The sequence below is a fragment of the Chamaea fasciata genome, unplaced genomic scaffold, assembly GCF_029207755.1.
Source record: "Chamaea fasciata isolate MVZ Bird 193981 ecotype frontalis unplaced genomic scaffold, bChaFas1.0.hap1 SCAF_16, whole genome shotgun sequence".
In the NCBI taxonomy this organism is placed as follows: Eukaryota; Metazoa; Chordata; class Aves; order Passeriformes; family Sylviidae; genus Chamaea; species Chamaea fasciata.
The window spans coordinates 3,640,331-3,655,038 of NW_027094101.1; the positions used below are offsets into that span (position 1 = coordinate 3,640,331).

The following is a 14,708-nucleotide window of genomic DNA, read 5'->3' on the forward strand; positions in this document are numbered from 1 at the left end:
TAAAAATGGGAGGCAGGAGAAACAATTTTTCATTCCCTCTCTCGGCCTGATGGGATGTAAGGTTTCATAAACAGGTATGTGTTGAAACTGGAATGCTATATAGCATGATCACAGGTCATTTTCTCTCAGAGATCTACTGTAGTTCTACTGACCCCAAAGGAATTCTCCATGAATGCTAAGAATAGAATGGAGATATGCTTTCAAAGTACAGTAAACGTCTACATACTTAGAACTGCTCAGAGATCGTGAGTCTTACCAATGGCTTTCATGAGGCCGGTACAATAGTCTGTCTTAATCTCTTCTTTTAAACGTGCCAGGAATCTCTCCAGCTCTGGGCTAGGAGGAAGGTGATTTGGAACATGTTTTAAAATTTTATTCACCACTTCCTCATCCTGAGGTGCCAGCATGTCTTCTTGCACTCCATTATGTATGTAGTGACAGTACCGCTAAAAAATGTTTAAAAGATTATGTTTATTGTATGAATTTTGTGACAGATAATTAATTACTACAAAGTATTTTTAGCTTTTCTGTCACTTGAGCTTTTTCTGTAATTGGAAGGTGTTTGAATACAATGGAATTTTGGGTAGCTACCTATGTTCCTTTTAAAGCATTGACATCCTTACAGTGCTTCCAACCTGTGTTGATGCAAGCACATAGATCAATAGAACTCAGTTCAGCATATTAAATTACTGATCAAAAAACTACTAGAGAACAACATGAGAGGATAAGAATTTGGGAAGATGCTTAACTTGCAAACACTTTACAACAAAAATCAGAGTAGCTACAAATGAAAAAGGAGTTGAAAATATTTAACAGCAGTTTGCAATATTGAGTATTTACATCTCCTAATCTTCACGTACTGCCTGCTTTTCTCAGCTAGATGTCTTGCAGATGATCACTGCTGCTACTTTCACCTTCAAAAGAAATTATATAAATACCTCTATATCATCACTTGAAGGCTCCTTTTCTCGCTTACTTATCTCCTTCTCATGTAAATCCATGAGAGCAAATTGTTCTTCTGGGGTCAGTGGCTGGTTGTCTGTATAATTTATGACATGCAGTTCTGGTGTATGAGCAGGTACACTCAGTGAAATGCGATTCAAACACTTTAACAAATCACTTTTGAAAAAAAAAAAGAATACAAGTTTAGTGAATAAAGAAGCAGTAATGTCTAAGGACAGATGACAAGGATTATATAAACCACTTGTGCTACACTGAGGACAAAGTATGACCTATGGAAGTATTTCAATTATTCAATAAAAAACTCTCAGGAAAATTGCATAATACAATATACTACTTTAACACAAAGGATGCAATCATGCAAACATTACAACAGCCCAGTATCACTCAGCCAGGCAGCATTTTACAAGCAGCTCTACCAGAGTTACACCTACTAGGACAGTATTTAGTATTTGCCCAAGGTCTCCATGCATTTTCATGTGATTATCTTACTAAAATCTTGTGACACAAAAGTCTTAATGCACATACATTTTTTGTGAGGACTTAACATTTCATGCTTGGACGCTTAACACAGCATACTGTAAAAAGAAATATTAAATCACAACTCAAACCAGACTTACTGGAATATTCTGTATCTATGTAACATTACAGTACATCACCTGTCAGAATTCCATCGCCGCTTTTTCCTTGCAGCTTTAAATATCAGTTAAGAAAAATCACATACAGACATGTTTTTCAAATAAGATATTATTTCATATTGGTGAAAATCACAGCTAAGTTAATTAATCACATAATGAAATAAGAAAAAAATAAAATTTCACAGAGAAGTACTGCAGTGATTATTTGGAGAGATGAACCTAACTAGTAAATCTGAAACTGACCTTTCAGTTATTGACGTTATGCATGCATTGGCAAATTGGTCTATACTGACTCTGGGGTAATAAGCTTGTAAGTGTTTATTAGGGATAAGTGACGTTTTCCAGGGATGAAGCTTTAGCTGATAAAGAATTAGAAATAATAATGCATGGAACAAGCAAACCTAAACTTATAAACACATTCAAATATGGATACACAGTGAAGTCTGTGTTATCTCTGTCATTGAAAAGGATTTGAATTGTTTCACATTTTTCAATTTCAAGTCCCATGCAGTAAGAGTGTAGTTATTAGCTATGGAGTCACTTAGGTTTCTGTAGAGATGCTGTTCTTTGAATGGAGCTGCCAAAGTCCATGATGACTCCTGCATCAAAGGAGGATAATGGCTTTGCTGAAGGAGAAGCTGAAATTGGAAAAACAAAAGCAAAATTTTACAAAGCCCAGTAATTTAAAAATCTCCTTAGGGATAAAACAGGATTAAAGATCAATTAGCATGAAAAGCAAATACAAAGGTCAGACATACATCTGACCACTGATCAATTTTTAATCACTATGTATAGTGCCTTTGTTAATGACCCGTCTACTTTTAACACTCAGTCCTTGTAACAGTTGAAGAACAGTACAAGTTAACAAATTCAGCTCTTGTCTTTCTCTCACATCAGTAAGGATTTGTAATAGACTTCTCTTGTCTGTTCATTCCATGTTTCCTCAGATGACTTGGTATCTATTGTTGGACTTTTCACCAGTCCTGATGCCTGAACTTTACTGAAATAGCTCACAGGCACATGAGGATGCATATCTCAAAATACCCCCAGAGATAAAAGTACATGAGATACAACCACGAATACACCTGGAATCATTGGCTCATTAAGACTAGAAAAGACCTCCAAGGCCATCAAGTTCAACCTCCCACTAAACCCCATTGCAAAGAATGGGAATTTGCCAGGACACGGAGTGTGTGCATCCCCTGAGAGCATGGGAGAGAGCACATACCTCATAATAGTCTGAAGGTGCATCTGAAGCAGAAGCAGCAGCAGGTGCAGGTGTGGGTAGGAATGATAATTTCGGTGACTGGTTTGGACGACTCATATTGCACATGGAACTGGCTTGTGACTAGACAGAAATGAAAAGCAATTTCAGAGATATTTATGAAACGCTCTGTTTCAAAAAAGATTCGTGAAGAAGGAACAGAGTCCTTCAGTTTTCATCAAAAATTACATATTGAAACTTTTCAAATTTTAAGGAAACAGCCATTCTTTACGGTGGGTTCCTCAGTAAAACATGTTTTTTGCAGTCATTTTATAAAACTTCTCAACACCAGTAAATGCCAGTTTAAAAAAAAAAATCTTATTTTTATATCCCTGAAAACTACTTAAAATTAGTTAAATATTTTAAGTTATACAAAAAATTCCACATGGAGTTTGTAATGGTATAAAATCTGGATATTAGAATATAAAATCCTATCAGACTGCCAAATTGACAGTGAAATAGTCCAAGTTGTGTGAACTGTATTACTGGAGAGGCAAAAAAACCCTCTAGATTTTTTTCATGTCTAGAAGGAGCCACTTGTAGAAGAAGCTATTATCAGGATGCTGCTGGAAGAACAAATTGCTCTCGAGTACTCTGCAAAGTGTTGTACTACAAATGTCAGGATATCTGATATGTTTGACGATTATATTTCACCTCTTCAAGGTGACAATACTTTGAGATGGCCTTCCAGGACTCCATACAAAGTTCTGTCAGGATATTTTCTCAGAATTATTAAGCCTGACAGTGTTTTAAGATGGTTTTAAATGGCAACCTTGCTTAGTATTGGCCAAAGCCTCACCCATATTCTGTTCTGAATTTCCTAAATCAAACTTGTTTAGGAGATTCACAAGGAATAATTTCCTGAATACATAGTGACACTATGGGAAAAAGGAGGTGGAAGTGCGTTGTATCTGAACACCAGTGAGTTAAATCACCATGAAAGAGGAAGTCATTGCCCAATACAATTATGTCTGAATAAGATATAATCTTTTTTTTACATAATTTTAACACACTTTTTGCACATGGTTATTGCTTTCTGATGTATCACTGAAAAAAGGCTGCTGGGACCTAGCAGACAAAACTGTGCCCTCCTCAATAACAAAGTAGAGCCTGTCTAGAAGTAAGATTTGAGAAAGGACTGATTTGATTTACCTCCTTGGTATTCTCCAGCATGCCTTCACACACACAGAAATAAAGACATAATCCGCCAGACAAAACTCATTAAAGAGAGCATGAATTCCTCTTGATTAATGACTAAAGGATTGGGCCTTAGGGTACTTTAAAAATGAATAAATGATACAGTTTATTAGGACATCCATTAATTCATTTTTAAAGGTACAAGAGTCATCAAAAAAGCCATCGCTCATCCTAAAACATCCTGACATATGCCAACTAACCTTTCAAACACCTAATATTTGAACAAAGAAATCCTTAATAAAAAGTATATTATAAAGGATTAAGTCCAAAGAATATTTAACAAGAACATGTGTCTTTCAATCAGTGTTCTTCCAATATCAAACCACTAAGCATTAGTAATGGCCAATTTCCTCTGAAGTTTGGACAAAGTTATCGATATTTCACAGTCACTACAGAACGAACTTACCCTCAGGAGACTCGGGGCTCTCTGTTGGCTTTATTTTGCTTTGGCTTGTTTGCTTAGAATTTTTTGGTCCTCCCCTTCAGTGTGAACATCCTTGTTCTTATGTGCACTGAAAAAGAATGAGAGACCCATGTCTGGTACTACCCAAGGTGTCATTCGGCTTCTATCCCAGCTGTCAGGAAGAAGAAAAATCAGCTCTCACATTCCTTGTTTACAACAATACGCTCTCTCTTCCTCCAAACCTCCATGCTATTTTTTTCGCCATTCCTCTCAAGCTCCCTTTTCACCTTAACCTTTCTAACTCCTCCCCAGATATCCTTCAAGCAAGATTTTTCTTATACCCTGCCCTTTCCACTTCCTCCAACACCAGTTTCCTCCCTGCTGCCCGTTCTCTTCTAATGTCCCAAGGACTCTGGGCCCCCCAGCTGTGGTTTACAGCAGAACCACACATTAATTGCCAAGAAGAATAAGCCCGTGCCAAAAAGAATGGGAAAAGAGAAAGAGACACATGCCTCACACATCCACAGGATGCACAGGTGAGCAGGGTAAGGGCAGGTACTACCTGCAGGCGCCCCTGTTACCAGTCCCTCCGCCTGTCACGGCCTGCTGAACTTCTCTGACACTCTGCCTTTCAGGCCTCAGCTTGGTTGCCCCAGTTACAGCATAGCTGGTGCTTGGAGACAGAATTCCCTCCTCCATCTCCTCCCCCAGCAGAGAGGAAAGAGCCCCTTTCAGTGTTGTGCCAAGCTGTGGTCAGGGAGATTCTGTTGTGGAACCAATGAGGAACTGTACAGGCTCCTTTTACCTCTGAAAGTTATGAAAAAATGTAGTCTTGAGATACCTTAGATATTCTAACTTTTACATGAAAGCACTGCACAGAGCTCCCAGAGCAGTAAAGGCTCTATAAACTCAAATTTTCTTAAGAAGAATTGAAAAAAAAAAATTTCAAGATTCAAAATCCTGAATCCAAACACCCCTACCACTTTTCCACCATTCAGAATCAAACTCCCTGAAGATCTGAAGACAGAAAGTGGGATAGTCTCAATTCCTCTAAGCCTGTATGCATTTGCCTCCCACTCACAGGCATCACTACATCCTGAAAGATCTTCCATCACATTCCTCCACAAATGGGAATTACAACCATCCAACACAAAATCTAGCATAGTCTCTTAATAGTTACCCTCAAGAGGGTCTTGTACAAGTTCTGCCAACACAACAAGAGTTCAATTTTAAACCCTTTCCCATCATCTTTGCTGTTTTTCATCCAATTTTCAGCGAGCTGTGAGAATGGCTGATATCCCTGAGATAACAGCACAGTTTTCCTCATGTCTTGCCCTCATACCATCCACAAGTGGAACATTGTTGATGGCCATTGTTCTTAAAACACAGGCCAGCAGTGCAGGGTACAGAACCAGCACTGCTGGTAATTGCTTGGCTAATGTGTGCCATAACTCTCCAAATATTTCACTGCTGGCTTGCAACATGAGTATTTTCCTGCTAATTGGAGCTGACACTGGCATGAAGACAAGCTCAATTAAGCAGCAGTTAAGAGTAACTACTGTTCCTCTGTGCACATCAACTTGGATGCTCATGTATGCATGCCCTTCAAAGTTGAATAACTTATCTCTGCTGCTTGAAAAACATTAAAACCAGTTGTTTTGTATAGAGGAAGATTATGTATTAATTTTTAGCAGAAGAGATAATTATGCATAGCAAGAAAATAATTTACTGAGAAGTATGAGACTATCTTCAAAACTGCAGCTATGGCATGCTTGAAAACAGCCCGAAATTTAAAATCTCCAGCATACTTTAAACTCAGCTCCATTAAACTTTATAGTGCCATTATCGCTGAGTTATGTCACCCTGCAATTCTGCCACTGAGTTTTCCCCATGCTCACTTTTTAAAAAGTAAACAAACCAACAAATTTATGATATACCCTAGCGTACTAGGAATAGCAATCCACTACGCACTTTAATAATATGAGAGATTAACACATTAAGAGCTCAAGCAAAACACACTTGCCCTGACCATCCTCTTCTTGCAGGTATCTTGTGCTAGGCTGTTAGACCCCGCAGTCCAAAATGCGTTAATATGCAAATCTTACTCCCTGTCTACACAAATCCTGGTATTTGCAGAGATCATTGAAATCAGCACCTCAAAGACACAGATAAGTCTGATAAGTCTAACCCCTCATACTTCATAAAACCTTTTTTTTGCATTAATTTCCAAATTAAACATGCTATGCATTTTCTTGTCTTTAAAAAAAAACAATCATGAAACCATTAACATTCAGTTTTGTAATACTCTCATAGGTGACACCAATAAAATGATTAAAGCAGATCAAAGCGAGAAACATGAATATTTAACTCATTTCTGTTTGCAAGTGGCAGCATGAAAAATTCCGTGTAGCAGAAGCTGGGAGTTCACTGGAGCCTCACGCTTGCGTGTTCACACCATCACGATGGTGAGAATCATCACGACATGATGATTCCGGCGAGCAGCCCGGCCAAACCATCGTGCAAACACACCACGCCGAGCATCATTGCTGAGAACAGTCCCGGCCACACGCTGAGACACTGGAGGAGCATTGCTTTGGCTGAAAACCCAGCTAAATTCTTACAGTAATTACTCCTCACATGGCACGTCTCCCCGAACAGGTTTGCCACGTGGGCACCAAAACACCTGGAGGAGGCAGCAGGACAGGTGGGGACGTGTGGGAAACGCAAAGCCGGGCCGGGGGAAGGTGTTTGGGCCAGGTGTGGTGTTCCACAGCGGCTGCTCCACCGCTCCTCACGGCGTGACTGAACGCTCCCAGCTCCCTGCGAGCTCCTCCGCTGCCGGCCCGCCCGGGGACGGCGGCATCACCGACACCCACGGAGCGCCCGCTGGCACCGGAGCCGTGAGGCGCGGTGCCCAACGCCTCCCGGGCCCGAGCGAGTCCCTGCACGCCTCCACAGCGGCACCGAGACCGCAGATACCCTCGTTTTCCGTCCTCCGTTCCAAAAAGCTCCAGGCTGCGTGTCCTAAAACAACACAAACCTCTAGGACGCTCATGAGGGTGCCCGGACCGAGCGGCTGAGGTAGGGCCGGGGTGAAGGGCAGGACAGTAAAAGGGGGATGCGAAAGGACACCCGAGGGGCACCAGCCACAGGCACCGAGCCCCCGCAGCCTTCGCAGCCCGGCCCGGCCACTGCACGCCCACGGCCGCGCCGCGCCGCCACAGGCGGGCCCTGCCCGGCCCCCGCGGGGAGGAGACAGCGGCGGGAGGGCGGCAGCGCTCCCTCAGCCCCGGCAGGCCCGGCAGCCGGGGGCGAGCGGCCGAGCGGGGCCGTGGCCCGGCGGGCGGCAGCCGCAGGTGAGCGGGGACGTTCCCGGGGCCGGCGCCGCCCCGCTCCGCCAGCCCGGGCTCCGGCACTGCCGGCTCGGCGGGAGGGCCGCGGCCCGGCAGCTCCGCGGAGCGGGGCCGCGTCCCCGTTCACCTGCGGGGGACGCACGCCGGGGAGCCGCCGTCCGCCCGGGGCGCTGGTTCACGGGGGTGGCTGCAGCGGTGCTCAGCGGGGCGATCGCTGTGCGCTGGCCGCGGTTGGCGGTGCCCGGTGCAGGCCGCGGGCGCCGGCCGAGGTAACGCCCGGGTTCGGGCGGGCCCCGCGGGCGGCTCCCGCCCGGCGCTGCCGGCAGCGAGGGCTCGGCCGCTGTGCGTGGCGATGCCCAGCGCCCGGGAGGGCCCGTGGTGTGCAGGGGGCACAGCAGGGCCACCGACGCCCTGGCTGCTCGGCGATGCAAACAGGAAAATGCATCCTCCAACCTGCCGCTTGTAAGGGTCCCCCTGCAACAACAGCTGGAAATTTTCAGGGAGGTTGCTGAGCTGAGGTTTCCTTGAAACTGCCACAATTAAATATGTTCAAAGCATCTGGACGCGTTTTGCCTTAATATGCCGAGTTTTTGAAGCCGTGTGGGGTATGCTCTGGATGCTGAGCACAAGGATACTCACAGAAATAAGTCTCAGTGTGTTACCTGCACCCATAGCAAGAAATTGTCCATGCGGTGGTTAGAAGTGATGTTTTTACTGGTAAGTGAAGACCCTGACAGGTAAGCGTGGGGTTAATGTTATAAAGGAAGGAGGTGAGAGTCACCTGTATCTTGCTACTTGGAAGTTTCAGAAGAGCTTGCAGGGCCAAGCCCTCTACATTTGATGTGCGTCTGTAAAAGTATTGTTTTAGTCTGTGTATTACTTAATCTGAAACCTGCATTCTCTCTTTATACAAAGGAAACATTTCATTTTCAAAAAGCATCTGTATGAGCCTGTTACTAATTGTACCTTAATTTTCAAGGAAATTGGATGGCTGAGTGAGACCTGGCTGTTCAGAAGAGGTCGTGGCTGAGGATTAATAGCATGTCTAAAGAAATGCAGGAACTACAGAAGCAATGGCACTCCGTGATGCAGACCATCCACAGCAACGCAAATGTGGGTCTGGATTGTAATTTTATGTATTTATATAAAGCTACTCCTTTTGTAACTACCAGGATATCACACCCTAATTTATTTAAATGCACTCCCTATTTTTTAAGTGAACACTGAGGCCTATGGGAAGGCCTGTCCTCCCACACCTTCCCAAGAAAGAGGGAAGCCTATTCTGCAGCTTTGTGTTTTACTGACATAACCCTTTGAGATAGTAGAGTGGCATTTTAGTGAAATGGTGGTTGTACTGCTATAAAAAGAATTAAAGCTACAATAAATGTTTCCTTTAGGGAAGGGAAACTACTGCAGTAAAATTCTAGTGTATAGCTATGACTGCCTCTGTAAAAAGATTTTCTTTTGCTAGTATTATAATTAAATTCCTAACAACTTTCTGATATGGACATGCCTGCACTGTACTTGGATTCAATAGATGAGCAGGTTGCAGCTACTACTAAGCCATAGATAAAAGAAAAGTTGAGCATTTTTAAACGTTGCAGATTTTTAAAATTAACAAATAGAGGTCTCTAGTTCAAAATAATGGTTGCCAAGACACCAGTGAAAGCTACAGCTAGACTGATTTATTTCTTTACTTGTTTTCAGATTGGTTGCTATTTTGTGGGTTTGATGTTTTTTATAATTTGTGCAAGAATAGAACTGGGAAGTCCAAGAAAAACATGTCTGTTGATGGTAGAATTATATTTGCCCTGAAATTATCTAAATTTGCAGTAAGTCCCCATGCTTTTGAAACAAAGAGGCAAAAGGTGCTCCCTACTCCAGCTGCAGACCGACAAAAGATCTATCCTACCTGTAGTTCACTACAGTGGTAGTGATCTGTGAAAGGCATCTGTGACAAGAGATGAAAAACAATCTAAAATGTTTTTCTTTCATCTGCAGGTTGTTGCCTTTATGAATTCTCGTGTTGGCCAGTATTTAGATGACCATCCTTTTGTTGCCTTATCACTCCTGATGTTTGTTGCAGTGTCAGCTATTCCTGTTGGATTTTTCCTGGTTTTTGTTGTTACAACAGCTGTAATGGCCTGTATTGGTGTGATAGTCATGGAAGGTACTGTGTGCATTCATGGGTATACTTACCTATTCCCTTTTAAGGCATGTAACCTTTTTCCTTTTAAATTTTTCCTTCTGGAAGTCTGAGTCCTAGCAATTGAGGATTTCTGTGTGTAGTCCTCAGGTCTCAGAAGTAGTAAAACTCTTAATACGAGAACAGTAATCTAATTAAGTGTAGTCTATACAGGGGAAATCCTATTTTCCTTTCTAATCTCAGCCTAAACCAGTTATCTTGAGCATGCGTAGCTTTTACGGAGGCTGGCCAGATGAGGGAGGAAGATGGTTTTCCCAAACTGTTTGAAATTGGGGTTATGGTAGAATGTCAGCTCTTCTATTTGTACAGAGACTTGTTTAAATAACAAAGTGATGTTTTTTAGGTGTTGTCATAGCCATAGGTGGCATAGCCCTCCTGTGTGTGCTGTGTGGCCTGGGAGCCCTGTCCCTGGGAGTTTCTGGAGTGCTGAGTGTTTCTTACGTGGCACTTTCAACTCTGGTCAACTACTGGTGTGCATCAAGGTGAGTGTGGATGTCTTGACCCATGCTTGGATTTTAAACTCTGCAACTGTGCTGCTGCATCCATTGTTCCATGTTATTTTTTTTTTCCTAAATGAGCCACTGTTGCCTAATGAAACCACATTTCTTGAATGCTTTGACTCTTGGGCTACCCTCATGGCTTAAGATGTCTGGTCAGGGGTAGGTTTTCTAAGAGCATTAATTCATAACCTTTTTCCTATTTGGGTCTTTAAATGTTAATGTGCTAACACAATATGACATTAGGCAGTAAAATACAGTAAAATATTGTCTCACTCCAATGTCTTGCTTTAAATATCATTAAAACCCACTGCCAAGTAGAATTTTGTGTAGATGAACCTTTTCCATTTTTTTCCTACATGATGACCCAGCTATCTCTGCTTACCTGCATTTGTAGACTCAGGGAGAAAAATTGGTTGTGTATTTGAGGTAGGAGGGGAGTACTTAAAAGGCACAGTGTGATCAAAATAGAAATAACAGGTTTTGTAGGATGCTGCACCGTGCAAATTGCCGGTTGTGCCCCTCAGGACTTTGGGCTTGGAGGCCTGTTTCAGTCAGCATTGCCTCAGCCAGGCAGCTGAGGGCAGGAGGCAGCAGCAGGCTGTGCTGAAGTGGCACCTGTGGCCCCCTGAAGCACCTGCCAGGGAAAGAACCAGAGGCAGAGGGAAGAGCAAGAAGAAAATTCACAGCTGCTCTTTTCTAGGCTTCCTCAGTTTGCTCCTCCAGCACAGCTGTGTTTGCACAGCTCTTGATGACACGCAAAGCTGCCTGAGATGGCAGCAGGGTGACAAAAGCATGGTGCAAGGCCCAGTTCCAGGGCATGCTGCCAGCTCCACAACACTGTCCACCAGTTCCAGAAGACTTCCATTTTCCATAGAATATCCAAATGCACAATCCAGCCTACACACCCCAATCCTGTTGAGCTACAGCTCTGATGTTAAAACAGATAATACCATCTATTTTTGTGTTCCTCTGTGTTTTGAGAGAAGCTTAGGTAGACCAGCAGCAGATGTAAACCTGTCTAGGACATCTCAGATTGCTCTGCTTTTTTAAGCAAAAAGTTAAAGGACAACAATCTTAGGGAGGAACAGACAATAAAACCATTCTTTTCTCGTCTATGCAGGGGTCAGATAAGGAAACAAGATGTTAATGGAAGCTTACCACAGAAGCAGCCTGTCTTGGATCTTTCTGCCAATACTGGAAAGAGTGAATAAGTAGTTTTCTCCCCACTTCATAGGCACTTAGCTGTACAGTTCCAGCCTTTGCCATGTAATTGTTTACTCATTAAGCATTCAACCATTGTGTACTCCTGGAAATTGAGAAAAATCAGTATACATCTTACACTGGCACTGTAAAAGGGATCTTAAAAATAACCCAGAAGCAGCAGTGCAGTAGTATGTGCATGATGGAATGTTCCACAGAGTTTGGTAGAGGGATGTAATAATAGTTGGTGCTGTTAAGTCAATGGCAAGTAGGTGGGCAGAAAGGGGAGGGAGGTATTTGACTTCTCAGGTACTGGAGTTCTGAATGTACTCTTTTTAGTACACAGCAGTGGTCATTTGATACTTCTGTATCAAAAGTTCAGAACAGTTGAAACAGGTTTTGAGTGTGGAAAAGTATTTGTAAGCCTTAACAACCTTTGTTAAAATAGTGTGAGTACACCAGGCCAGTGCTTTATGTTCATTATACAGGGAAAAGTGGGTTTGTCATATGTCATGGTCTAAGCGTTTATCTCCATTTAGATGTTGTGTTATTCTAAAGGGATATTTTCCTTATTGCCTCATCATATCAGGGGTATGCTTAGGTCTCATTTAGGTATTTAAATTGCCTGGTTTGCTTCGCAGTTGTAGCTTTGTGTATGTTATTTAAACTTTTTTTCATTTTTGCAAATGCTATTATATTTTTAAGCATTAAGAAAGTAACTATATTAGTTTAATAAAATGCTGTTTGTTTAACCAGATTGTCTTATGAGTCTGTTTTATTCTACAGTAAAAACAAGTTTTTCACATTTCATTTTAGGAAGGCTACAGATGGAGCTGAGTTTTTCTCCTTGAATAAAGTATTTTATATGGCCAATGTTGCTGAGCCACAAACTGCAGATTACTCCCCTGTCATGCCTGTAAAGGAAATGGAGATGTCTAGGGTCTAAATTAGTTTTATTTAGTTTTGCATGAACGAACCTGATGCTTGACTAAAACCTGGACACAGCCTACCTGAGCTGTAATGTGCTTCACAGAGTAGTGGTGGTAATAGTTTCAGCCCTTAGGCTAAGCTGGCCCCACATTTCAGCTGTAGAATGAAATAATCCCCAGAAGGTTTTCAGGAGCCCTTTATTTTAATGGCCCATTAATTCAGCAAACATTACAAAGCCACATAACCAGCCTTCGCCTCAGGCAAGGCTGCCTGTAGGAGCCTTCCTGGAGGCACCTCCAGTGACAGAGCAATGAAGCCCATAGACCTGCCTAAAGTTACAACATTCAAAATCTTCATAGCACAGCTCATACACAAGACACAGCTGAATCCTTTCCCTTCAGTTTCCTTTATGCCCTCATCTTCTGAAGGAAAGAGACATTACTTAATAAAGTCAGCAGACACTGAAGTTAATGCAATCCCACTCAGAGTCTGACCCAACATGAACCATTTCCTCCTGCATTTTAAATTTACTTTGCATTATATAACTCATTCTGTCATCAGCATTTAGCAGGAGCTAAAACTGAGTTCTCAGTTAACTGCAGGTAAACTTGGAACAGTTTCGCTCCTGCTGCCCTGACCTTTGCATGCTTATCAGCCTGTCATTTCAAGGCTTCTCACTGTGTCCTTTCACCAAGAGCTGCCTTTTGTGCAGTGCCAGCACCAGAATAAGGTTTTTCAATTGAGAGATGCTGAAGAAGAAACTAGGTCAGCACAGAGAAGGTGTTTCACTGAAGACAGTAAGTCATCCCTTAGAAGGAGGGCAGAGGTTATTTTCTTCTTTGAATTATTAAAGACTGCAGTAGAGCTAAGAAGTCCTTAGCAAGACAGGCTGGGGACATGCTTCCAACTCCCCTTTCCCTCAGTTGCTCTCTCAGCTTTCTGCAGAAAAGCACCAACCCCACAAGAAATGCAGGAGACTCCCACCCCATGGCACCATTCCCAACCAGCTCCTCAGCCTACTCAGCTCTCACAGATCTGCTTCACTGCCCCTTACTGTAGGCATGAACACGCCTTAATAGGCAGCCACACTCGTGGTCCTACATCCTGGGGGACCCCAAACATCCCGTGTCTAAGGAGATTTGGAGCTGCCAACTGTGGTGTTGTTCCTGAAGCAGCTGCTTGAGCTCAGGCTGCAGAATCAGTGCTGCCTCCACCTGCAGCAGGTTCCCTGACCAATTTCTCTGCCTTCTCTTGGCAGCACCATCATCCCCACCTCACCCTGCCCTGTGTCAGAAGAGAGGAACCTCTGCCTGAATGCAGGAAAGGAATCTTTTTCACTTGTAAAATGAGCCTAAACTTTCCAGATAACACATTTTAACAGGGGACAGAGGCAGCAGCAGCACATATAGAGGAAGAGGGAAGGAATGCATGCGTCTGGGCTCTAGGGTAAATTATGTACAAAATAAGGAATACAATCCTGTGCTTTCCCTGATTTAAATTTAATTACACGTGTCTTGATTCAAACCACCAAAGAGCATTAACTGAGCCACCCTGAGAGAACTTTAGTTAATCCTCTCAGAAACCAGGAACAGATCTCTTCTCACACGCTACATCTAAAGTCTTTCCCTAAGCAGACAGTATCAGCCAAGGGCAGAAACCAGGCAAAAATAACTGTCTCCTTGACCTAGATGGCTGTCACCATGTGCAAGCTCTTTTATCTCACCTCCTCAGGCAGTAAAAATAGTACAAAATACATAAGTCAAAGAGCAAAAATAAAGCTCTCACTGCTTCCCTTACTGAAGGCACCCAAATTATTTCAAATACCTTCACTAGTGCAAGTCCACAGATTCATGTATGCAAGGTATATGAGAAATATTTTAGCTTATTAGAATATTAACTAGCATATTTCCACATCACCACGACATTTAGCAAATTTCAACCATCCCAGAGCAAAGGTTCAGACTCCATCAATGAGAAAAAAGGAAGCCTCTCTACCTGAACACACAAAGATCTTTTCCCCGCATTTCAGAACAAGGATGGAGAGAGGGAATATTAAG

At 42.8% G+C, this 14,708-nt stretch overlaps 2 protein-coding genes across 4 annotated transcripts in view; one reads left to right on the plus strand and one right to left on the minus strand.

The window, feature by feature from the left end:
* DNAH3 (dynein axonemal heavy chain 3) overlaps positions 1 to 6,854 on the minus strand; it is a 58,158-nt gene extending 51,304 nt beyond the window's left edge. Inside the window, exons 1-7 of the mRNA XM_066198550.1 lie at positions 6,831 to 6,854; positions 4,466 to 4,571; positions 2,827 to 2,946; positions 2,032 to 2,236; positions 1,620 to 1,653; positions 939 to 1,119; positions 257 to 446 (exon numbers count right to left, since the gene is read on the minus strand). Coding sequence (XP_066054647.1) covers positions 257 to 446; positions 939 to 1,119; positions 1,620 to 1,653; positions 2,032 to 2,236; positions 2,827 to 2,931 — 715 coding nt within the window. The 5' untranslated portion in view covers positions 2,932 to 2,946; positions 4,466 to 4,571; positions 6,831 to 6,854. The remainder of the gene's footprint in view (positions 1 to 256; positions 447 to 938; positions 1,120 to 1,619; positions 1,654 to 2,031; positions 2,237 to 2,826; positions 2,947 to 4,465; positions 4,572 to 6,830) is intronic.
* A 594-nt stretch (positions 6,855 to 7,448) lies between these two features.
* On the plus strand, positions 7,449 to 12,476 carry LDAF1 (lipid droplet assembly factor 1). 3 transcript variants are annotated; one of them, XM_066198245.1, is made up of 5 exons: positions 7,449 to 7,543; positions 8,795 to 8,928; positions 9,817 to 9,985; positions 10,365 to 10,503; positions 11,642 to 12,476. In XM_066198245.1, the coding sequence occupies exons 2-5, from the start codon at positions 8,857 to 8,859 to the stop codon at positions 11,730 to 11,732; spliced, it is 471 nt and encodes a 156-aa protein (XP_066054342.1). In that variant the 5' UTR covers positions 7,449 to 7,543; positions 8,795 to 8,856; the 3' UTR covers positions 11,733 to 12,476. The 3 variants fall into 3 exon arrangements, with proteins under 3 accessions (XP_066054342.1, XP_066054340.1, XP_066054341.1); XM_066198243.1 differs by lacking the exon at positions 7,449 to 7,543 and adding an exon at positions 7,713 to 7,818; XM_066198244.1 differs by lacking the exon at positions 7,449 to 7,543 and adding an exon at positions 8,224 to 8,532.
* Positions 12,477 to 14,708: the final 2,232 nt, after the last annotated feature.

What these genes read in the sequence shown, in the direction of transcription:
- LDAF1 (XM_066198245.1), top strand. Translation starts at nt 8,857, where the DNA reads ATGTCTAAAGAAATGCAGGAACTACAGAAGCAATGGCACTCCGTGATG. An exon ending in TGGTGTGATAGTCATGGAAG is followed by an intron (nt 9,986 to 10,364) that starts GTACTGTGTGCA and finishes GATGTTTTTTAG; the next exon opens with GTGTTGTCATAGCCATAGGT. An exon ending in AACTACTGGTGTGCATCAAG is followed by an intron (nt 10,504 to 11,641) that starts GTGAGTGTGGAT and finishes TCGTCTATGCAG; the next exon opens with GGGTCAGATAAGGAAACAAG.